General features: G+C 39.3%; 1 protein-coding gene across 5 annotated transcripts in view; it reads left to right on the top strand.

Annotated features, from left to right (window-relative positions):
* The window catches only part of cbarpb (CACN subunit beta associated regulatory protein b), a 199,607-nt gene that overhangs the window by 9,181 nt on the left and 171,584 nt on the right, over positions 1-18,842 (top strand). For 4 of the 5 annotated variants that reach the window (XM_072594166.1, XM_072594162.1, XM_072594163.1 and 1 more), the window contains exon 2: positions 16,047-16,194. The exons of the other annotated variant lie outside the window; for it this stretch is intronic. In XM_072594166.1, the coding sequence (XP_072450267.1) occupies positions 16,047-16,194 (148 nt within the window). The remainder of the gene's footprint in view (positions 1-16,046; positions 16,195-18,842) is intronic. 5 annotated transcript variants of the gene reach the window in all.

Raw genomic sequence — 18,842 nt, 5'->3', positions numbered from 1 at the left:
GCTAACTCCAAGAAAAATAGTAAAGATATGACATCAGGTGAAAGGGCACTGTGCAGTTACTTGGGTACACTCACTCACTCGCTCACACACTTTGCTGTCCAGAACAAAGTAGGATGGAAGAACATATACAGTATAAATTTCTTTGAACATCCTTGAGATGTAAGGTTTTAACCTGAGACCAAGGTTGGTTTCTTGAAGGTGGTCACCAGTAGCAAATATTGGCACTTATTTTTAAAGTCTTCAATTCTCTGATTCTTCTTTGCAGTCAGTGCTGTTAATGAGGGATTTTTCCTCTTGGGGAAGAGTCTCCTCAGCCCCAGTTCCATTCTGCATTCTTAATGTCATTGCTCTTGATCTGTATTAGCATCTTGTGATCAGTATTAGCATCTATTTCAGACTATCAGAAACACCATCAGAAGCTAGCTAGTTTTTGCAAAATTCTGTTGAACATTAGTTATCAAAATGCGTGGTTTAGATGTGAGTTCCATGTGGCTCATGAGGAGTGTTTTCTTTTGATAACGTTGCCAGGAAATAAATTAGCTATATCCTGTTCACCTGTCAATGTACTTCATAGATACAATAAATTACTTTTGAAGGGCATCCACTGTTACTCTTTGAATGTGAAATGAAATGTTCCGATAATTTTTTTCAGATATCCTCAGGTTTTATTGTACCAAATAGCTACTTAATCCCATTGTCAACAACTAAAAACAGTAAAAGCCCAGGGCATTTTTCTGTACTTCAGAAGACTCTGTTATTCAATAGCAAACCAAATGGTGCATTTACTAGCTGAGCTGTTATGTTCAGGAGGGTGTGGCTTTAAAAAGAAATTTAAAGTGTGTGTGTGTGTGCGTGCGCATATATACTTTATTATAGAAATCTAAATGTTTAAACTTGGTTGTATTGCTCCAGATTAACTGCAAATGTCACAATGTTGGTGACTAACGTTTCCCTCAGGGAAAGCAATTGAGAACAATATTGTTTGAGGAATAAATCAAGATGTATTATCAAGGCACAGTCAGCAAACTCTACAGTTAATACTAAGCCAAACAGTCCCTGGCCTTTGTCAGCTCAGTTTTATTAATGAGTGTGAAAGTTTGATTCTGTTTTGCTGTCATCACTCACTTCTATAAATTTCAGGGCTCAAAGTTAATTATAGAAGCACTTACAGGAATTTTATTTTTGGAGAATGTTGCCATTAGCCACTTCATTTATGGAATTAGCTTCTGGCGGCATTGAGATAACCTCATCTTAACTAATAGAGAATGTGGAGCCACGTATCCCAATAAATAATTAATCATGCTATGGGGCTGCATACTTTGGAATTCTGAAGGACTGGGAGCATTGCTTGAGGGAATTGATGTGCATACATGAGTCAAACAATCTTTTATTGACTGAATTAAGCTCAGGAATTCCCATGGTAGTCAGTGTCTCTTTAATTCCACTTAGACAGTAGATCCATTTAGTGTCTGGGACCTTATCATGCTAAAATTTTTAAAGAGATGTTGTGAAAGTGCAGTAAAATAAGTGGAACCAAAACCTGCGGAAACTATTAGGTCCTCGAGGATAACTTTTGAGGTTGTATGTTATTCTGTAATCCAATGGCTGATACAAGATAATGAAAGATTTGAGTTCCTCTATCTGGATTTTGAAAGCTTGTGTCAAAGAATAATAGCTGTCAACTAAGAATTACACGTAAATTTAATGGCATTATCTTGCTACCTTTTTTTTTTCATTTTTCGAAGCTAAATGAACTCCTGATGCTGGACATCTGAAACAAAAACAAATATTGCTGGAAAGTATCAGCAGACTTGGCAGCATCTGTGCAGAGAAATCAGTGTTAATGTTTTGGGTCCAGCGACCCTTCTTCAATATCATCACTTACATCAGAAGAAAACAATTCCACTTTGTGTTCAGCTTACTGGTGAACAGTCACAGAGCATCATAAAACTGAATTCCTCATTTCATAATACCTTCCTTTTGAAATAGCCTGCAGTGTGCCTGCCTGCTTTCACCTTGAAAGACAAGTCTCAGGATAGATCCTGAGAAATCAAGGCTAACCTCTACGGGCATGATCAGTGTTGTTTATTTCTTTCTCAGGAAACCAACTGAATAATGCTAATATTAAGTCCGTTTTCCCTCCAAGCTGTAAACAGTTTAAATTCAGTAGATATGCGTTGCATCAGTCGAGGAACATTCTGCTGATATTATACAGTTAAAATCCGCAGTTGCAAAGACGGAAATGGCAGGACGAGTGCATCCAGGGTCATATAGAAATCAGCCAGCGGAACAGTGGCCTACTAAAGAGTTAGTGAATCAGGCAATGGGCAGCTGAAAGGCACCCTATGTCAATCTCACTTGGGAAACATTCTCTTGAGCACTGCAATGCATGAACAGTATGTAGTTACTACACAAAGATGGCAGCATCTACTGAAACGTTGCTTGTCCGCTTCAATTCAGTTGAAAAGGATCTCCTTCAAACCACAAAGATGTGCAGGCCAGGTGAATTGGCCATGCTAAATTGCCCATAGTGTTAAGTAAGGGGTAAATGTAGATGTAGGGGTATGGGTGGGTTACGCTTCGGCGGGGCGGTGTGGACTTGTTGGGCCGAAGGGCCTGTTTCCACACTGTAAGTAATCTAATCTAATCTAATCACTTCCAAATCTTGCCAAAATCTACTCTTAAGGCCTACATTTTCTTTTTTGGTTCCAGCTTTGATGCTCCTGTTAATTCAATGGGTATTTTCCTGTCTGGTCACTTTGGCCTAATGGAAAATACAGGTTGTAGTGTTCCACCTAATGGGCTTCAGATCTTTGCTATATTTCTCGATTTAAAATAAGCTATTGTATGACCTTTACTGTAAGCTTTTAGAATGTCTCCTCTCATGTTTTCCTAATTGCTTCTTCTGGAAGGGAAAGGCATGGAATTAAGAGTGGTGACAGAATATTTAGGTTTATTGGGCAATTACTAATAAAGTGGAATGCTATGTTTTGATTAGTAACCTTGTCGGATGACGTAGCCCATAAAACTAGGATTAAAATAGGCCATACCTATCAATTCATAATAACATGGAATTAATTTTGAGTTATAAAGGAATAAAGTTGAACTTGAAGATTGAGGTGTATAATAAGGATAAAAGGTTTGTGTGAAGTTCGGTTTAACAGGAAATATTCATATAGGTAGCCTGGAGACATCTGTAGCTTATGAGAATCCCACATGTGATACAATTGAGAATCTCAACTTTGAATTAAGCATTTTTGATACGTTAAATTATGCACTAGACTGGAGGGACAAGTTATAGTCTGGAAACAGAAAAGATATCTTGGCTGCCAGCCATCTAAGTTGAGAGTGTGGTGCTGGAAAAGCACAGCAGGTCAGGCAGCATCTGAGGAGATTCTTGATGAAGGGCTTATATCCGAAGCGTCAATTCTCCTGTTTCTCAGATGTTGCCTGACCTGCTGTGCTTTTTCAGAACCACACTCCCGACTCTGATCTCCAGCATCTGCAGTCCTTACTTTCTCCTGCCAGCTATCTAATAATCAGATGTTATGCTACACAGACCCAACAGATTTAAGGTAAAATGAAGGGGTTAGCAATAAGCCACTAGAGATCAGATGACAGTGTTCATCTGACAGTGTTGAAGGTAAGTGTTCAATCAAGAGCATTCAAATTTGATTCAAAGCATAAACTATAATGATTTTCAAAGCAAACCAAGGAGGAAACTAAGACAAATTGCCTATAGGTTGGGCTGAAAAAGCTTCAGACACTATCTATAAACCCTTTAAAGATCTTGCTACAAAAATTTGTTGGGGTAAAATAATGAACTGCAGATGCTGGAAATTTGAAACAAAAACAAATTACTGGAGAAACTCAGCAGATCGGCCAGCATTTGTGAAGAGAAAGCAGTTTTCCTGAGGAAGAGTCACTAGACTTGAAACATTCAGACTGCTTTCTCTTCACAGATTTTGCCAGACTTGCTGAGTTTCTCGAGCAATTTCTGTTTTAGTGTAAAATCTGTTAGAGTTTCCTTTCTTTGAAATTACGTTTTTTTTTCTAGATTTTTGAGTGAAAAAAATCACTCCTCAATTGAAATATTTCTTTAGGGATTGAGGCAAACAATGATAATATCAGAATGACAGAGACAGGAGAGAAAGTCCTTTGTTTACAAAACTCTGAAAGAAGAAGTATAGTTTTGGAATTTGGTGTTGGACTGCTGAGATGAACATCAGAGGAATTGTGAATATATTGTCGTCATTCAAGTGTTACCCATGTTACTATAAATAAATAAACATCAGTCTTTCCTTGGGTAAATGGTCATGGTGTCATTCTTTTCCAATGCTTCAGGAGATATGTGACAAATCTAGGGCATGAAACCAAAATATTATTACAATCGGAGTACAATACTGGCATGTATTGAACTGAATGCTGAACAGATAGATAATGGGAGGCAGTTATTATAGAAGCTGGATGGTAACCAGACATTGGGTACCAAAATATCTTATATATATCTTCTTTGGAAACTGTCAGTCATACCTCACCCCTTTTTTTTTTATATCTGTGCAATCTGCTGTCGTTGTTTTATGTATAGACAGTTTGCAAGTGCCAGGTTTGATAAGCAACATTTTTGTGAACCATCATACTTAAATAATTGCTCACCACTTTACAAGGCTCCTGAGAGTGAATGGTGAATCCATGATGTATTGGTAAAAACTAGAGTGACGACAATTTAAACTGTCAATCTTGCTGACATTTTATGTCATAAAATGCTAGTGCTTTGGAGCCACTAAGGGAATTTAATCATATTCCCTACTGTGTGGAAACAGGCCCTTCGGCCCAACAAGTCCACGCCAACTCTCTGAACAGTAACCCACCAGACTCCTTTCCCTCTGACTAATGCACCTAACACTATGGGCAATTTAGCATGGCCAATTCACCTGCCCTGCACATTCTTGGACTGTGGGAGGAAACCCACGCAGACACGGGGAGAAAGTGCAAACTTTACACAGACAGTCGCCTGAGGCTGGAATTGAACCCAGGACCCAGTGCTGTGAGGCAGCAGTGTTAACTACTGAGCCACGGTAGAAAGGACACTAAACATCAATTTGCAATAATGCCATCAACCTGAATTAAGGGCACCAAAAGGCATCAACAAAACAAACCTGTGAACTTCTAATTTGTGTTGAGAACTTTATTAAACTGATTAATGGTGCAACTCATTGTACTGTTTCTATGATTTGTGAGGAAAGTGTGTTTGAAAAAAACTAGCTTGCATAAAAACATCAGTGGAGTTTCTGAAATGGCAAAATAACCTTTTTTTTTCACAGTAAAGTTTGCCCAAAATTGCTCGTTTAGGACTGAAATGGGCGTTCATTGACTATTATGAAGCCATGGAAACATATGATGTTTACATTGCGAGACTGGACTGATTTCATTCCACTGACGATAGGATAGAGCTTCTGCTTTGGACGCAATCAACAATCCCAGCACAAACTGTAACCGAAATTGCTTTGGATTTCACTTAGGATCAGTTCAGGAGACTTGGTTAGCAGGAGATCAAATTAAGAAAATAAATATTCAGAGATATAAAACATTTTGAAAAAACAGGCAGAAAGCCAAGGGTGTTTGGGTAGATTTGTTGGTGTGAGATGAAATATCTCAGTTGCAAGGAATAACCTTGAGTTGGATGATGTAGAATCCATATGGGTGAAAATAAGAAAGAACAAAGGGAAGAAGGGTGAGAGTAATTTATAGGTCACCTCATAATAGTAGCTGTTTTGCAGGACGGAGAATAAATTGTCAGATAATAAGGATGTTTAAAAAAGATCATGGGTGACTTTAACCTTCATGTAAATTATAAAAATCAAATGGGCAAAGGTAGCCATGAGAGAATTCATAGAGTGGATTCAGGGCAGTTTCCTAGAACAATATGTTGTGGATCCAACCAGAGACCAGACTATTGGAATCTGGAAATGTTTAATGAGGAAGGTTTAATAAATTATCTAAGAGTAAGAGATCTCCTAGGATCAGTGGCCATAACATAATATAATTTAGCATTTAGCAGAATAACTATTACTAGAGAAAAATTACAAGGAAAAGTAATGGGACTAAATGCTGATGGATCCCCTCAACCTGGGTTGCATCATACAATTTTAAAGGATAGAACTAAGAGATAATGGGTGCACTTCTAATATTTCTTTCAAGAATCTTTGGATAATGGGGATCCTGTAAATGTAGTATATCTGGACTTCCAGAAGGCATTTGATAAAGTTAATACACAAGGTAAGATCACATAGGGTTAGGAGTAATTTATTAGTATGGACAGAGGATTGGCTAACCAACAGAAGCCAGAGAGTTGGAATAAACAGATCTTTGATTAGCAAGATGTAACTAGTGGATGCCACCAAGTTCAGTCCTTTGTGCCACAACTATGTACAATCTATATTAATGATTTGGATGCAGAGATACAAAGTACTACTGTGAAGACAAATTTTGAAGATGACACTAAAACAAGTGAGAAAGTAAGTCGCAATAAGGAAATAAAAAAATTACAAATGGATATGGATAGGTGATTTGAATGAACCAAAACTTGGCAGATAGAATTTAATGATAATATGTGTGAGGTTATCTATTTTGGTTGAAAGAATAATAAGGTAAGTTATTATCTAAATGGTGAGAAATTTCAGAGTCCTTAAGTGCAGAGGGATCTGAGAGTCCTTGTGCATGAATTGCAGAAAATAAGGATGTAGAACAACAAGTGATAAGGAAGGCAAATGAAAGAATGAGAGGATTTCTGATTAAGAAAATAAAATGATAAAGGGAATTGAAAAAAGTAGATGCAGAGAAGATGTCTCCACTTGTGGAGCAATCTAGAAGAAGATTTAGACTAAGGGGTGGAAGATTTAAAACTGAGACAATGAACAAGTACTTCTCTCAAATGTTCATGAAGCTATAGAATTCATTACCCCAGAGTATGGTGGATGCCAGAACATTGAGTAAATTTTCGAAGGAAATAGATGGATTTTTAATTAGTCATGGGTTGAAGAGTTAGGGAGAGTTACAGGAAAGAGGAGCTGAGGCTGTGGTGAGATCAGTAATAGTCATATTGAATGGCAGAGCAGGCTCAAGGGGCTGAATTGCCTACTCCTGTTCTTGCCTCTTATATTCTTAGACTTGGGAAAGATCCCTGAGAAATGGAAAACTGCACTCAAAAAGGTGAGGGAGGGAGCCAAAAAAATAAAAAACAGGCAACAATGACCAGTTAGGTTAACATTTGTCATTGGGAAATCCTAGAATCTATTAAAAGATTTAGTAGCAGATAATTTAGAAATAAATAAAAGCCAACAGAATCAGCGTGGCTTCACGATTGAAAAATTTGTCACAGTTCTTTGTGGAGGTAACAAGCAGGACAGGTAAAGGGAATCACTAGCTGTAGCATATTTGAATTCCAATTGGCATTCCAAACAAGTACCCCACATAAAACTACTCAATAAGAGAAGAGCCCATATTGTTGGGGGTAGTACCTTGGCCTGGATAGAGGATTGGCTAACGAATAGAGGACAAAAAGTTGAGATGGGGGGTATTTTCAGGATGGCAACCTGTAACTAGCGGAGTGCCAGAAATATCAGTGCTGGGACCATGATTAATTATAAATAATTTGGGTGATGAATGTGAGTATACTATTGTCAAGTTTGTAGATGATACAAAAATAAGTGGAAAGGCAAGTGGCGAGGATGACACAAGTGGATTCTGCAGGGATATTGACCAGTTAAGTAAGTGGCAAGAATTTAAGCAGAATATTGTATGGGAAAATGTAACATTATGTAGGTTGTCAGGTAGAATAGAAGAACTGAATATTATTTAAATGGGAAGAGACAGCAGGAAGCTGCAGTATGGTGGGGGTGGGGTTTGGTGCATGAATCACAGAATGTAGCATACTAATTCAGTGAGTAATGGTGAAGGCAAATGGAATGTTAGCCTTTATTTCAAAGGGAATGGAGCTTAAATTCAGATATAAAGTATAAAATAACAAAAAGAAGGAATATTGAAATAGGAAGATCTTCCTAAAACTATATATGACTAATCAGACCACAGCTGGAATACTGTGAACTGTTTTGTTCCCTTATTTAAGGAAAGATAGACTTATATTGGGGCCAGTCCAAAGGAGGTACGGTAGATAGATTTGGATATGAAGGGATTTTCTTATGAGGAGTAGTTGAGGTGTTTGGAGTTGTAATCATTGGAGTTTAGAAGAATGAAAGGAGACTTTGTCCAACCATCTGAGAATATTCGGAGGCTTGACAGGGTAAATAAGGAGACGTTGTCTCCCCTTGTGGGAGAGTTTCGGACCAGAGTGCATAATCTCAGAATAAGAGTTGCTCAGTTAAGACAGAAATGTGGAGGAATTGTTTTGTCCCAGTGGCTTGTCAATCTGTGCATTGCTTTACCACCCGCAGCTGTAGAGACTAGGCCATTAGTATATTCAAGGTGAAGATAGACAGATCTCTCATCCTGAAGGAAGTTAAGGGTTATTGGGGATAAGGTCAGAAAGTGGAACTGAGGGTTAGCTGATTAACCATGATCTCACTGAATGACAGGGGGACTCAATGGGCTGAATGGCCTATTTCTGTTCCTTTATCTTGTGGACTAATTCAGATCACGCTGAGCCTAAAGTCTGTCATGAATCAGTGCAAGCAGGTGTTGTTAAAAAGAATACTTTTATTCTTTCAAAAATATTCCTTTAACATTTTTACAGTATGATTACTGCATCTCACAATTATCACAAATATTTACCATTTTTTAATCAGTATCTAATCCATTTCTTTTGAGTCACTTGGTTTTGACTAATTAAAAATTACTTTTTAAAATGCAATAAATCCATTGCCTGATTCAATTGGTTTTAACTAGGCAGTTTCTTAGTAAATTAAAAAATAAAGTTCAAATATTTTTAAAGTATCATTCATCTCTTCATTTTAAAGGAAGCTTAATCTTAAGAGATTCTGTGAAGGCCTATAAATGGGTGTGATTAGCAGAAACTACCAGTGATGGTTTGATTTGACTGGGGCAAGGTTGGTGTTTCAGGCAGGGCACATTCTTTATTAAAATGGTGGAAATTGCATTTCCATGGACATATATTGCACTTGAACTTCTGTGATCACTTGTACTGGATTACAGAATTTGGACACATTGTGATGGAGAATTTGGCTGCTTAAAAAATCCCAATGCTCTCCTGAAATAGCAATTTCTAATGTTGCACAGAACCATTCTCCTAGCAATTTTCTTACCTCTTCTACTGTTGACAACAACTGTGACTGATGTAATAATCCACAAATGCTCTTGGGTGTCTTGCTCAAGTGGCCAATCTATATGTGCGGGATTGAACAGTGAATAAAGCCATGCTCTTATTGCAGATGACACCACTGTTCCTTCTTTTGGCATTCTCATTAGCATTGCACTGCAATGGTGGCTCAGTGGTTAGCACTGCTGCCTCACAGCGTCAGGGACCCGGGTTCGATTCCATCCTCGGGTGACTTGGCTGTGTGGAGTTTGCACATAATCTCTGTATCTGTGTGGGTGACCTCAGGGTGACCTTCCACAGTCCAAAGGTCTGCAGGTTAGGAGCATTGGCCATATTAAAATTGCCCATTAGTGTCCAGGGATGTGCAAGCTAGGTGGATTAGCCATGGGAAATGTAGGGATACAGGGGTGGGCTTGATCAGCTGAATGGCCTGCTTCCTCACTGTAGAGATTCTATGATTCTGGGTACATTAGTTAGAGATCTAGAGAGGCAACTCCAGCTGAGTCTTTGTTCACCTGCATCCCTAGCTTAGACCACTTGCTACTGAAATCCGCAATCATGCATTTGTCATCTCTGGGTTTACTCTTCCAAAAAAAGATTCTGGACAGGCTTCCATCCTTCAGAAACAAGAGCTCATTCAAAACTCTACTGGTTTGCATTCTCTTCTGTACTGACAGTTCTTCAGCATTTACACATTCGTTCACTGACACATTTTCAGTTTCAATCCTGCTCACCCTTGGATTCATAAATTCTTAGCCCTCTATTCAAATCCCCATAAAGTCTTGTATCTATGTAATATCTTTAAGCCATATCACCATCTGAGATTCCTGCATTTCTTGAATTTGCATTCTTACATATCCTCCACTGCGTGTATTGGCCGTTCAGCCTTTAAGCCCTATATCCTGCAAGTCCCTCTCTAAATCCTTCTGCTTCCCCTCCTTTTAAGACGTTACTTGAAATATAATTTTCATCACTCAACTGAGTGTTTCTTCCTTTGGTTTTGAATCACTTAGTCCGAGATTGATTCTAGTTGTTTTGTTCTCGTGATTCTATAGTTTTTATTTAGTTAGCAAATGGGATTCCTGATTGCAAATGCCTTCACATTTTGCTGAGTCTAAAGTGATCCAGCCACCAACTGATCTGTAGAGCAGTCACTTTTCAATAATGTGCATCATTGCTTGTCTCTCCACAAGTGCACAAGGGGTATGTACCCCCGTGATGGAGGGCAGCTTCACAGGGGCCATGGTTTGCCCTGTTTAGTGAGAATCATTCTCACCATGGTAGTTCAAAGCCTGCCATTCAACAGATGGACATTGTCACCAGGAACTTGCAAGTGACTTCAAATAAAGCACTATTCTGCAGATGCTGGAGGTCTCCAATTAAAAACAGAAAATGCTGGAGAAACTCCACAGGCCTTGCAGCATCTGTGGAGAGAGAAACAGAGTTAGCATTTTTGAGGCTGATATGGCTCTTCTTCAACGCCTCCTCAGGCAGGCACTATGAGGTAAAATACACTCATCTCCTGACTCTACTAAGTCCTGACCTCAGTGAAGCTGCTGGATGCTTGGGAAACCTGGCTGACTCGGGTGAAGTCAGAAACCTGAATGTCAATGAAGCTTGAAACCTCATCATTCTCTTTAAAGTTCTACATTTCAAAGCCTCTTTGGGCTGGGAAGGGAGCTCACCTGCTTTCCTGACTTCAACCCAGTCAGGAAAGGGTATGTTAGAGTCAAGTTTAGAATCAGGTGCTGATTTTTTTTCAGTATTTAACCCCGCATCTGATACAAATCTGCCTGTTACTTTCATTTCCCCCCAGCTCTATGGGTTACTTCTCTCTCATCAGAACTGACCTCTCCTGGAATCATCTCCAGGGTGGATGCAGAGAGGCTGTTCCCAATAGTGGGTGCATCCAGAACCAGAGGTGTCACACTCTGAGGATTCGGGGTGGACCATTTAGGACAAAGATGAGGAGACATTTCTTCACCCAAAGAGTGGAGAGCCTGTGAAATTCATTACCACAGGAAGTAGTTGATATCAAAACATTGGACGTATTTGAGAGGAGGCTAGATATAGCACTTGGGGCGAATGGAATCAAAGGTAATGTGAGAAAGCAGGATTAAGCTATTGAGTTGGACGATCAGCCATGATCGTGATGAATGGCAGAACAGGCTCAAAGGGCCTCCTATCTTCTATGTTTCTTTGAATAGAGACCAAAAACCTAAAAGGCTAACTCTTGCTTCTCAGAGATTTCACTGAAAGATTTATTGGTAAATTTGTTGTTAGCTGACTTCAGATGGGAATAAGTTTGCAGAGTACTTCCAGCTGTCTGTCTCCCACTAGTAACAATTTACAGTTGAATTATCTGATAACAAAAGGAAACCAGTGAATGTTTGTCCGCAATGAGTTTTAATATTTTTGACACTTCATTTAAGGTGAACATAAGGTCTGTCAATTTACTTGAGAGCTGGCATCTCTTCTAATCAGGGAGATCCCTAAATCCCTGGTGTCCCTGAAAGGGAGATGAAATGGTTGGGCTCATACTGATTTGGGAATATTACTGTCAAAGCTTGGACTTGTAAAAGATGATGGAAATCTGTACAAAAGCAAAGCCTGTTGTTAAGGTTTAGATGATATCATTTGAATGTCTTTAGGGAATCACTGCTAAACAACACAATGTGAATAGGCTCAGGTGAATAATAAGATTTCACAATTAATCAATTACTTTTTTTCCTGCTTTGCTGGAATAGAAAAGAAGCATCCGAAATTGAAATGTACAGGAGTCTACAGTAAGGTTACTTTGTAAAACAATAAAGAAATCGTAAGAGAGCAAAAGCCATTCAGTGTTTTCCTCTTCAGCTTTGTAAAATTTGAGCAGCATGGAATTTACTTAACCTCACTCAGAAATCTTGATGGAGTTGATCAAACATTGTTAAAACCCTACAGAAAGTGACAGCACCATCAAATTTCTGCTTTGCTTTACATTCAAGTAAATAACACTCCGAAATATTACAGCCCACGCAATTCAGCTCCAACTAGTGGCATTCCACAGCTGACTTATACCTTCCCTCAGCAGCACAGATGTATCATCTTTCAAGGAGTTATTAATCAGTCTATCTAAAGTCAGGCCCTCTGCAAATTTACTTCCTGAGCTGAATAAATGGTTTGAGAATAGACCTTTTTGGTTTTTAAATTACTAGATGCTCCCTGACATTATACAAAATATGATGAAATAACACTTAAAGGTCTTGTACAAGGGTAAACATTGACAAATCCTTTGGATGGTCTTTTGGCAGAGGGCAGACCACAAGATCTCTTCTGAGTGACCGTTTAATTTTTTTTGTAGCCTTTATGCCAACTTTCTGTAACTTCTCACAACAAGGAACAGTGAAAATTAAGCCAGACCTCCAAATACAACAGAGTGATTGAACCCAATTTGGAAATGATTTTCTTTAAATAAAGATTATGTTTCTTGTATGCACCTAACATAGATTTTCAGTACATTCATAGTTTAAAACTCATGCTTAAGAATATTGCAGTGGGTAGAATCTTACTGAGTCACTGGGGGTCTTGTCAACTGGTGAAGGAGCTGGGGAGAGGCCTGCTTGTGGAAGGCCTGATGAACCACATTGCAATTACAGTAGATAAGGCTGTGGCCATCAGCAAGCCTTCCCCTGGGATCAAGATCCTGGGAATAGACACCCCATCCAGGGAGAGCTGTCAGCCAGTCAGAGGCTGGCAAGACCAAGGAGAAGTGATGTGGGGAGAGTGGTATGTTGGATTGATTGGTCTCAGAAGGGGGGGTGAAGAAGGGTCAAAAGGAATGGCAAGGAGTTCGTTCTCATTGAACCCCCCCGCCCACTCCTTTATGATAACCAGCCCCATAATCAATCACTGATTGCTTTCGGATGAGCACCCGTGATCTCCCCAACCTTGAGACAACAAGCAGCCGGCATGGTTTGACCTGTCACTCATGCTGTAAGGCAACAAGCCTGCTTGCAGCTGGGTAATCCTAGTGGCCATGGCATGGAGACCCTTTTCCTGATCCTTTAATTGACCTCAGTTGGTAGTGGAATGGTTGGCAATGGACTTGCCGTCCAGAACTGAATTCTGCTAGAGGAGGGAAAGCAGCGAGGTTTGGTGTGCCAACACCCATGCCCACACCTCTCCCCCCAACAAAGTGCCATTCCTATCTTCAACATTCTATCCCATGAGATAATAGGAATTGCTGGATTGAAAAAGAATGCTTCACTTGGTGCGCCTTGACAGATCCTGGTTAATCAGAAGGGGGAAGTAATGATAAAAGATCATTGCAAAATAATGGAACAAGTCAAAGTCAAAACACAAGCTGAAAAAAGGGAACAATATGCAAAGGAAGACAGGTCCTGGCCATAGCAGCATTTTATATAATTAAGAGGCTGCAGCTATTTAAATGTATGGAACAGAATTTGATGTTCTGCTCACACTGGTCTCAGCAATAAAGATAATTACAGCTGAGGGAGGACATTCAGCTTATCTTGCCCCAATCTACTCTAGAAACCAATGTTCTGTCCATGACAACATCTGACTATCTCTTAAATAGCTCTAGCCTTTTGTAGCCTCATTCTCTTTTTAAATTTATTTTGAGCTTTATCACATCTCTTATCAATTCAGTTTTTAGCCTAAGAGACAGAAAGCAACTCTCAATGGCACATTTGCTACTATTTTCAAAATACTGCAAGAAAAATAACAATACTGGTATCTGACTAAAGGGCTACTTCATCAATGTAGAAATGCTATGGGAGAAAGAAATCCCAGCATCAGGGATTTGATATGAACTTTTATCAACCACTAGGATACCAAAAAACATAACATAAAGGCTGAGCTTATTGCCAGTGTCACTTTAGGTAGTGTAGCAACTGCGCACACGCAGAGACACAGCATGGCACTCAAACTCCTCAATGTCAGCTCATTGCAGTCCATAGACAGAACAGTAGGGCAGAATTAACATGTTCGTGTGTGGCTTTATTAAACGTGCAACACTGTGCTGTACTCATGCAGGAGGTGTCTGCAATGAATTAGAAAATCATTGACCTAGAGGTACACACAGCACCCTTGCTGTTGTAGTTGATCGCTGAGCAAAGTGGTGAGCTGTGCAGTGAGTGATGGAGCTAGCAGCAGGGGCAGAGGCATGGAGAGGCAGCAACCAGTGGGATAGACAAAGGCTCCGTCATGGTGGCATGACATCTTTGCCGCTCACTGTGGCATTGACAACACTCTCACTCCGTAACATAATGAATACCTTCAATCCAAAATCAGCTCACATTTAACACTGACCACTACTGCTGACAATGACACCAAGAAAGCAAAAACATAAAGTGAACTAGAACTAAAGAAAAATAACCTGATGGACCCATATACCTTCAATTAAAGAGACTGAGAAGCACCAAATTTCCAAAGATGTTAAGATGCATATTAAGATCATAAAACTTTTAAGATGGAAGGAACAAACAGTGGGCATGCAATTAGAATGAAGTGGATTACACTTAATAGCTTACTCCAAGTATGAGGGCTAATGGTGACCCAAACGACAGCCTCAGAGGATTTTCCCCCAAGCCTAATGGAGTTAATATGTTGATCGTGAATAAGGAAAATACTATAAACAGCTATGGATGCATTAGCAGCAGTCCTTCATAATGGGGTTAGGAAGAGTCTAGATTGTAATATTAACATTTATTTTTAATTGGGATTTTTGTCAAGGTTTGTTGGATTAGTTAAGCTAAGAATGGTAAGGGCCTTATCAGTACTAAATGTGGGATCTTTGTTCTTTATTCCCTACTATGATTTATTAGGTAAACCTGGGTTTAAACAAGTATAACACAATGAAGCATCAATATTGGAGGGATATGCCTCCATTCCACTAGCTTCCTGATCTGGACCAAGAAGATATCACTTATGGACTTGTGGAAAGCAATACAATGAGAGGCCAGCCATTCCGCGGCTACTACTTATGGTCAGCACCTACTGACAATCCTAGATTATCACTTCAAAGGCATGAGTGTCATCAAAGTGTACCAGCAATTAGACAAAGCAGTTTTACTCCAAGTTCATTTATATTCTCGAAGCAAATAAACAATTCGAACTCTTAGGTATGGCTGGAGTTGTTTGGATTTAATAAATAAGTGAACTTTTGCAATACAGATAATGTTTAGCATGGTAACTAAAAACAGAAAACCATTTATTGCATGTTAGTTCTGCCTAACTAATTATTTTGCTATTTTTATAACATATCATGCCTTTATTCATTAGTTAGAATGTCGAATCTTTGAAATGTAATTGATTGTGTAATGTACAAAAAAATAGCAGTTTGTGCAAAGCAAAATCCCACAAACAGAATTCAGAAAATCTATTTTATGATATTTGGTTTTGGAAGATTTGTTAGCAAGGACACCAGAGAGAACTGTCCACTTTTCCTCCAACAGTACCACGAGATTTTTAGATCTCCACCTAGCTAAAGGCAAACATAGTCTCAGTCTAACATTTCATCTAAAAGATATCACTGCTGAGAATGCAATAATTTCTCAGTACAGTACCTGCATTTGAGCCCACATTGCTCAGATGGGATTTTGTTCCAAAGCTTAGAACTCCAAGAGAAAGGCTGACACTAATTCTAGAAAAAAACATATTTTGTCTACTTATTATGATTGACTTGAAATGAGATTAAATGTCAGCCACATGTTTACAAGCAGGTTAAGCATGTTTTTTTTATTTTCAGGTGCATGACTGACAAAAAAACTCTCTCAAATCAAATTGATTCAGACTTTCCCAATGAGCATACAAGAATTTTGTGTAAAGGTTGGAGTAAATTGTTTCTGAGAGAAGATGATGTACATGGCCTGATTCATACCAACAAACAAAATACGGTAAGGCAAGCAATATTGATAGCTACTAGTTTTGTACAGAAGAGCACTTAGTATTTTGTAAACTTGAAGAACTAAGTGGTAGATAAAGTTAGGTTTGTGGAGATGAGGTTACAGTAAGCAAACATGAGGGTTAATGTTGATTGGTCAGGTGGCTGGAAAATCTGTTTTATCAAGGACAGATAGAATTTTAAGAAGAGAATATGTGAATGAACATGAGTTAGGATCACATAGGAGCACATGAGAAAACAGTAGATGAGGCCTTTTAGCTCTCACTCTACCATTTAATAAGATCGCAGCATATGACACGAAGATTGGTGGAGTAGCAGAAGGCATAGGGGACTGTCAAAGAATACAAGAGAATATAGGTAGACTGGAGAGTTGGGTGGAGAAGTGGCAGATGGAGTTCAATCCAGGCAAATGTGAGGTGATGCATTTTGGGAAGTCTAATTCTAGAGCAAACTATACTGTAAATGGAAGAGCCTTGGGAAATGTTGATGAGCAGAGAGATCTGGGAGTTCAGGTCCATTGTACTCTGAAGGGGCTGCACATGTGGATAGAGTGGTCAAGAAGGCATATGATGTGCTTGCAGTCATTGGACAGGATATTGAGTCTAAGAGCTGGCAGGTCATGTTAAAGATTTGGTTCGGCTGAATTTAGAATACTGTGTACAGTCTGGATGACACATTACCAAACAGATGTGGACGCTTTGGACAGGGTGCAGAGAAGGTTTACGAGGATGTTACCTGGTATGGAAGGTGCTAGGTATGAAGAGAGGTTGAGTAGGCTAGGATTGTTTTCATTAGAAAAAAGGTTGAGGGGGACCTCATTGAGGTCTACAAAATCATGAAAGGTATAGACAGGGTGGAGAGAGATAAGCTTTTTTCCAGGATGAAGAATTCAATAATGAGGTCATGTGTTCAAGATGAGAGGTGAAAAGTCTAAGGGGGATACACGCAGGAAGTACTTTACATAGAGGGTGGTAGGTGCCTGGAATACATTGCCAGCAGAGGTAGTAGAGACAGTATGGTAGATTCATTTAACGTGTGTCTGGACAAATGCATGAGTAGGTGGGAGCAAGGATACAGATGCTGAGGAATTGGGTGATAGGTTTAGACAGTGGATTTGGATCGGCTCAGGCTTGGAAGGCCGAAGGCTGTAAATTTTTTTTTTGTTCTTTGTTCTGATTGTAAGCTCAAATCCACATTCCCAGCTACCTCTGATAACAATCACTCCCTTAATTATTTATTCACCTCTCTCTTTTAAAAATATTTAAGGACTCAGCTTCCATCATCTTTTAAGGAAGAAATTTCTATAGACTGAAAACGTTTATCTCTTCTCTGTAGAACGATGTGCACAAAAACATTGAGGGATGGATAGATGAATTAAACAAGAGGATAACTTTCAACCTTCAAATTCTGTCTCTGCTACAAAGCATTTTTTTTCTCTTTTAATGTTTGCTTTGTTGTTTATGTAAGGCGTGTATATTTTTAGCCTCCACTACTAACATTGGAGTTTCTAAACTAAAAGACTTCTCATTTGCCCAGTTTCAAATCCAATATTTTATATATTCAAGCAACAATGCCAATGGAAAATGGGAAAAAAAAATTCAGGTAAAACCAAGAACAGTCGATGCTTGAGGTCTGAAACAAACAAAAACAGATATTGCTGGAGAAACTCAACAGGTTTGAAGATGGGTGACTGGACTGGATATGTTGCAGATGCTGGAGATTAGAGTTGAGAGTGTGGTGCTGGAAAAGCACAGCAGTCAGGCAGCATCCGAGGAGCAGGAGAATCAATGTTTTGGGCAAAAGTCTTTCATCAGGGATTGATGAATACATTAACTGTCTTCTCTTCATAGATGCTGGCAGACCTACTTTCTCCAGTACTACTTTATTTAACTAAAACCAGACTTGTTAAAAAAGCAAGTGGCTAATAGACTATTTCTCAATTGTCATCTTTCCAAGTGTTCATGGTTCCTACAAAATGGAAAATGGGCAACATAATGGCAGCACGATGGCTCAGTGGTTAGCACTGCTACCTCACAGCACCAGGGACCCAGGTTCGATTCCAGCCTCGGGCGACCGTCTGTGTGGAGTTTGCACATTCTCCCCGTATCTGTGTGGGTTTCCTCTGGGTGCTCTGGGTTTCCTTCCATAGTCCAAAGATGTGCAGGTCAGGTGAATTGGCCATGCTAAGTTGCCCATGGTGTTAGGTGCGTTAGTCAGGGGTAAATGGGACTGGGTGAGTTACCCTTCAGAGGTTCGGTGTGGACTAGTTAGGCCGAAGAGCCTGTTTCCACACTGTAGGGGACCTAATCTAATCATAAAGAGGATTAATTTCAAATTCTTTGATTACTTTGTCTTTCAAATGATGAGATCTAATAATCAAAAAGTCTTCATGCTTCTATTGAAGGTAACAATGGAGAAAACCTAACGAAAACCTAAAATTATTAATGGAGTCTGTATCTGCAAATATCCTCATTTATAATTTTTATTTGCAAAAACAAGAACTAAGGAGCTGGTGGGTAAGAGTGACACAATGGCTCAGTGGTCAGCACTGCCACCTCCGAGTGCCAGAGCTTCAGCCTCTGTTCTATCCAAGAAATGTGGATTTCTATCTCGGGCAACTGTCTGGGTGGAGTTTGCACA

The sequence above is a fragment of the Chiloscyllium punctatum genome, chromosome 24 (assembly GCF_047496795.1).
Source record: "Chiloscyllium punctatum isolate Juve2018m chromosome 24, sChiPun1.3, whole genome shotgun sequence".
Lineage (NCBI taxonomy): Eukaryota > Metazoa > Chordata > Chondrichthyes > Orectolobiformes > Hemiscylliidae > Chiloscyllium > Chiloscyllium punctatum.
This window is presented reverse-complemented; position numbering and strand designations above follow the sequence as displayed.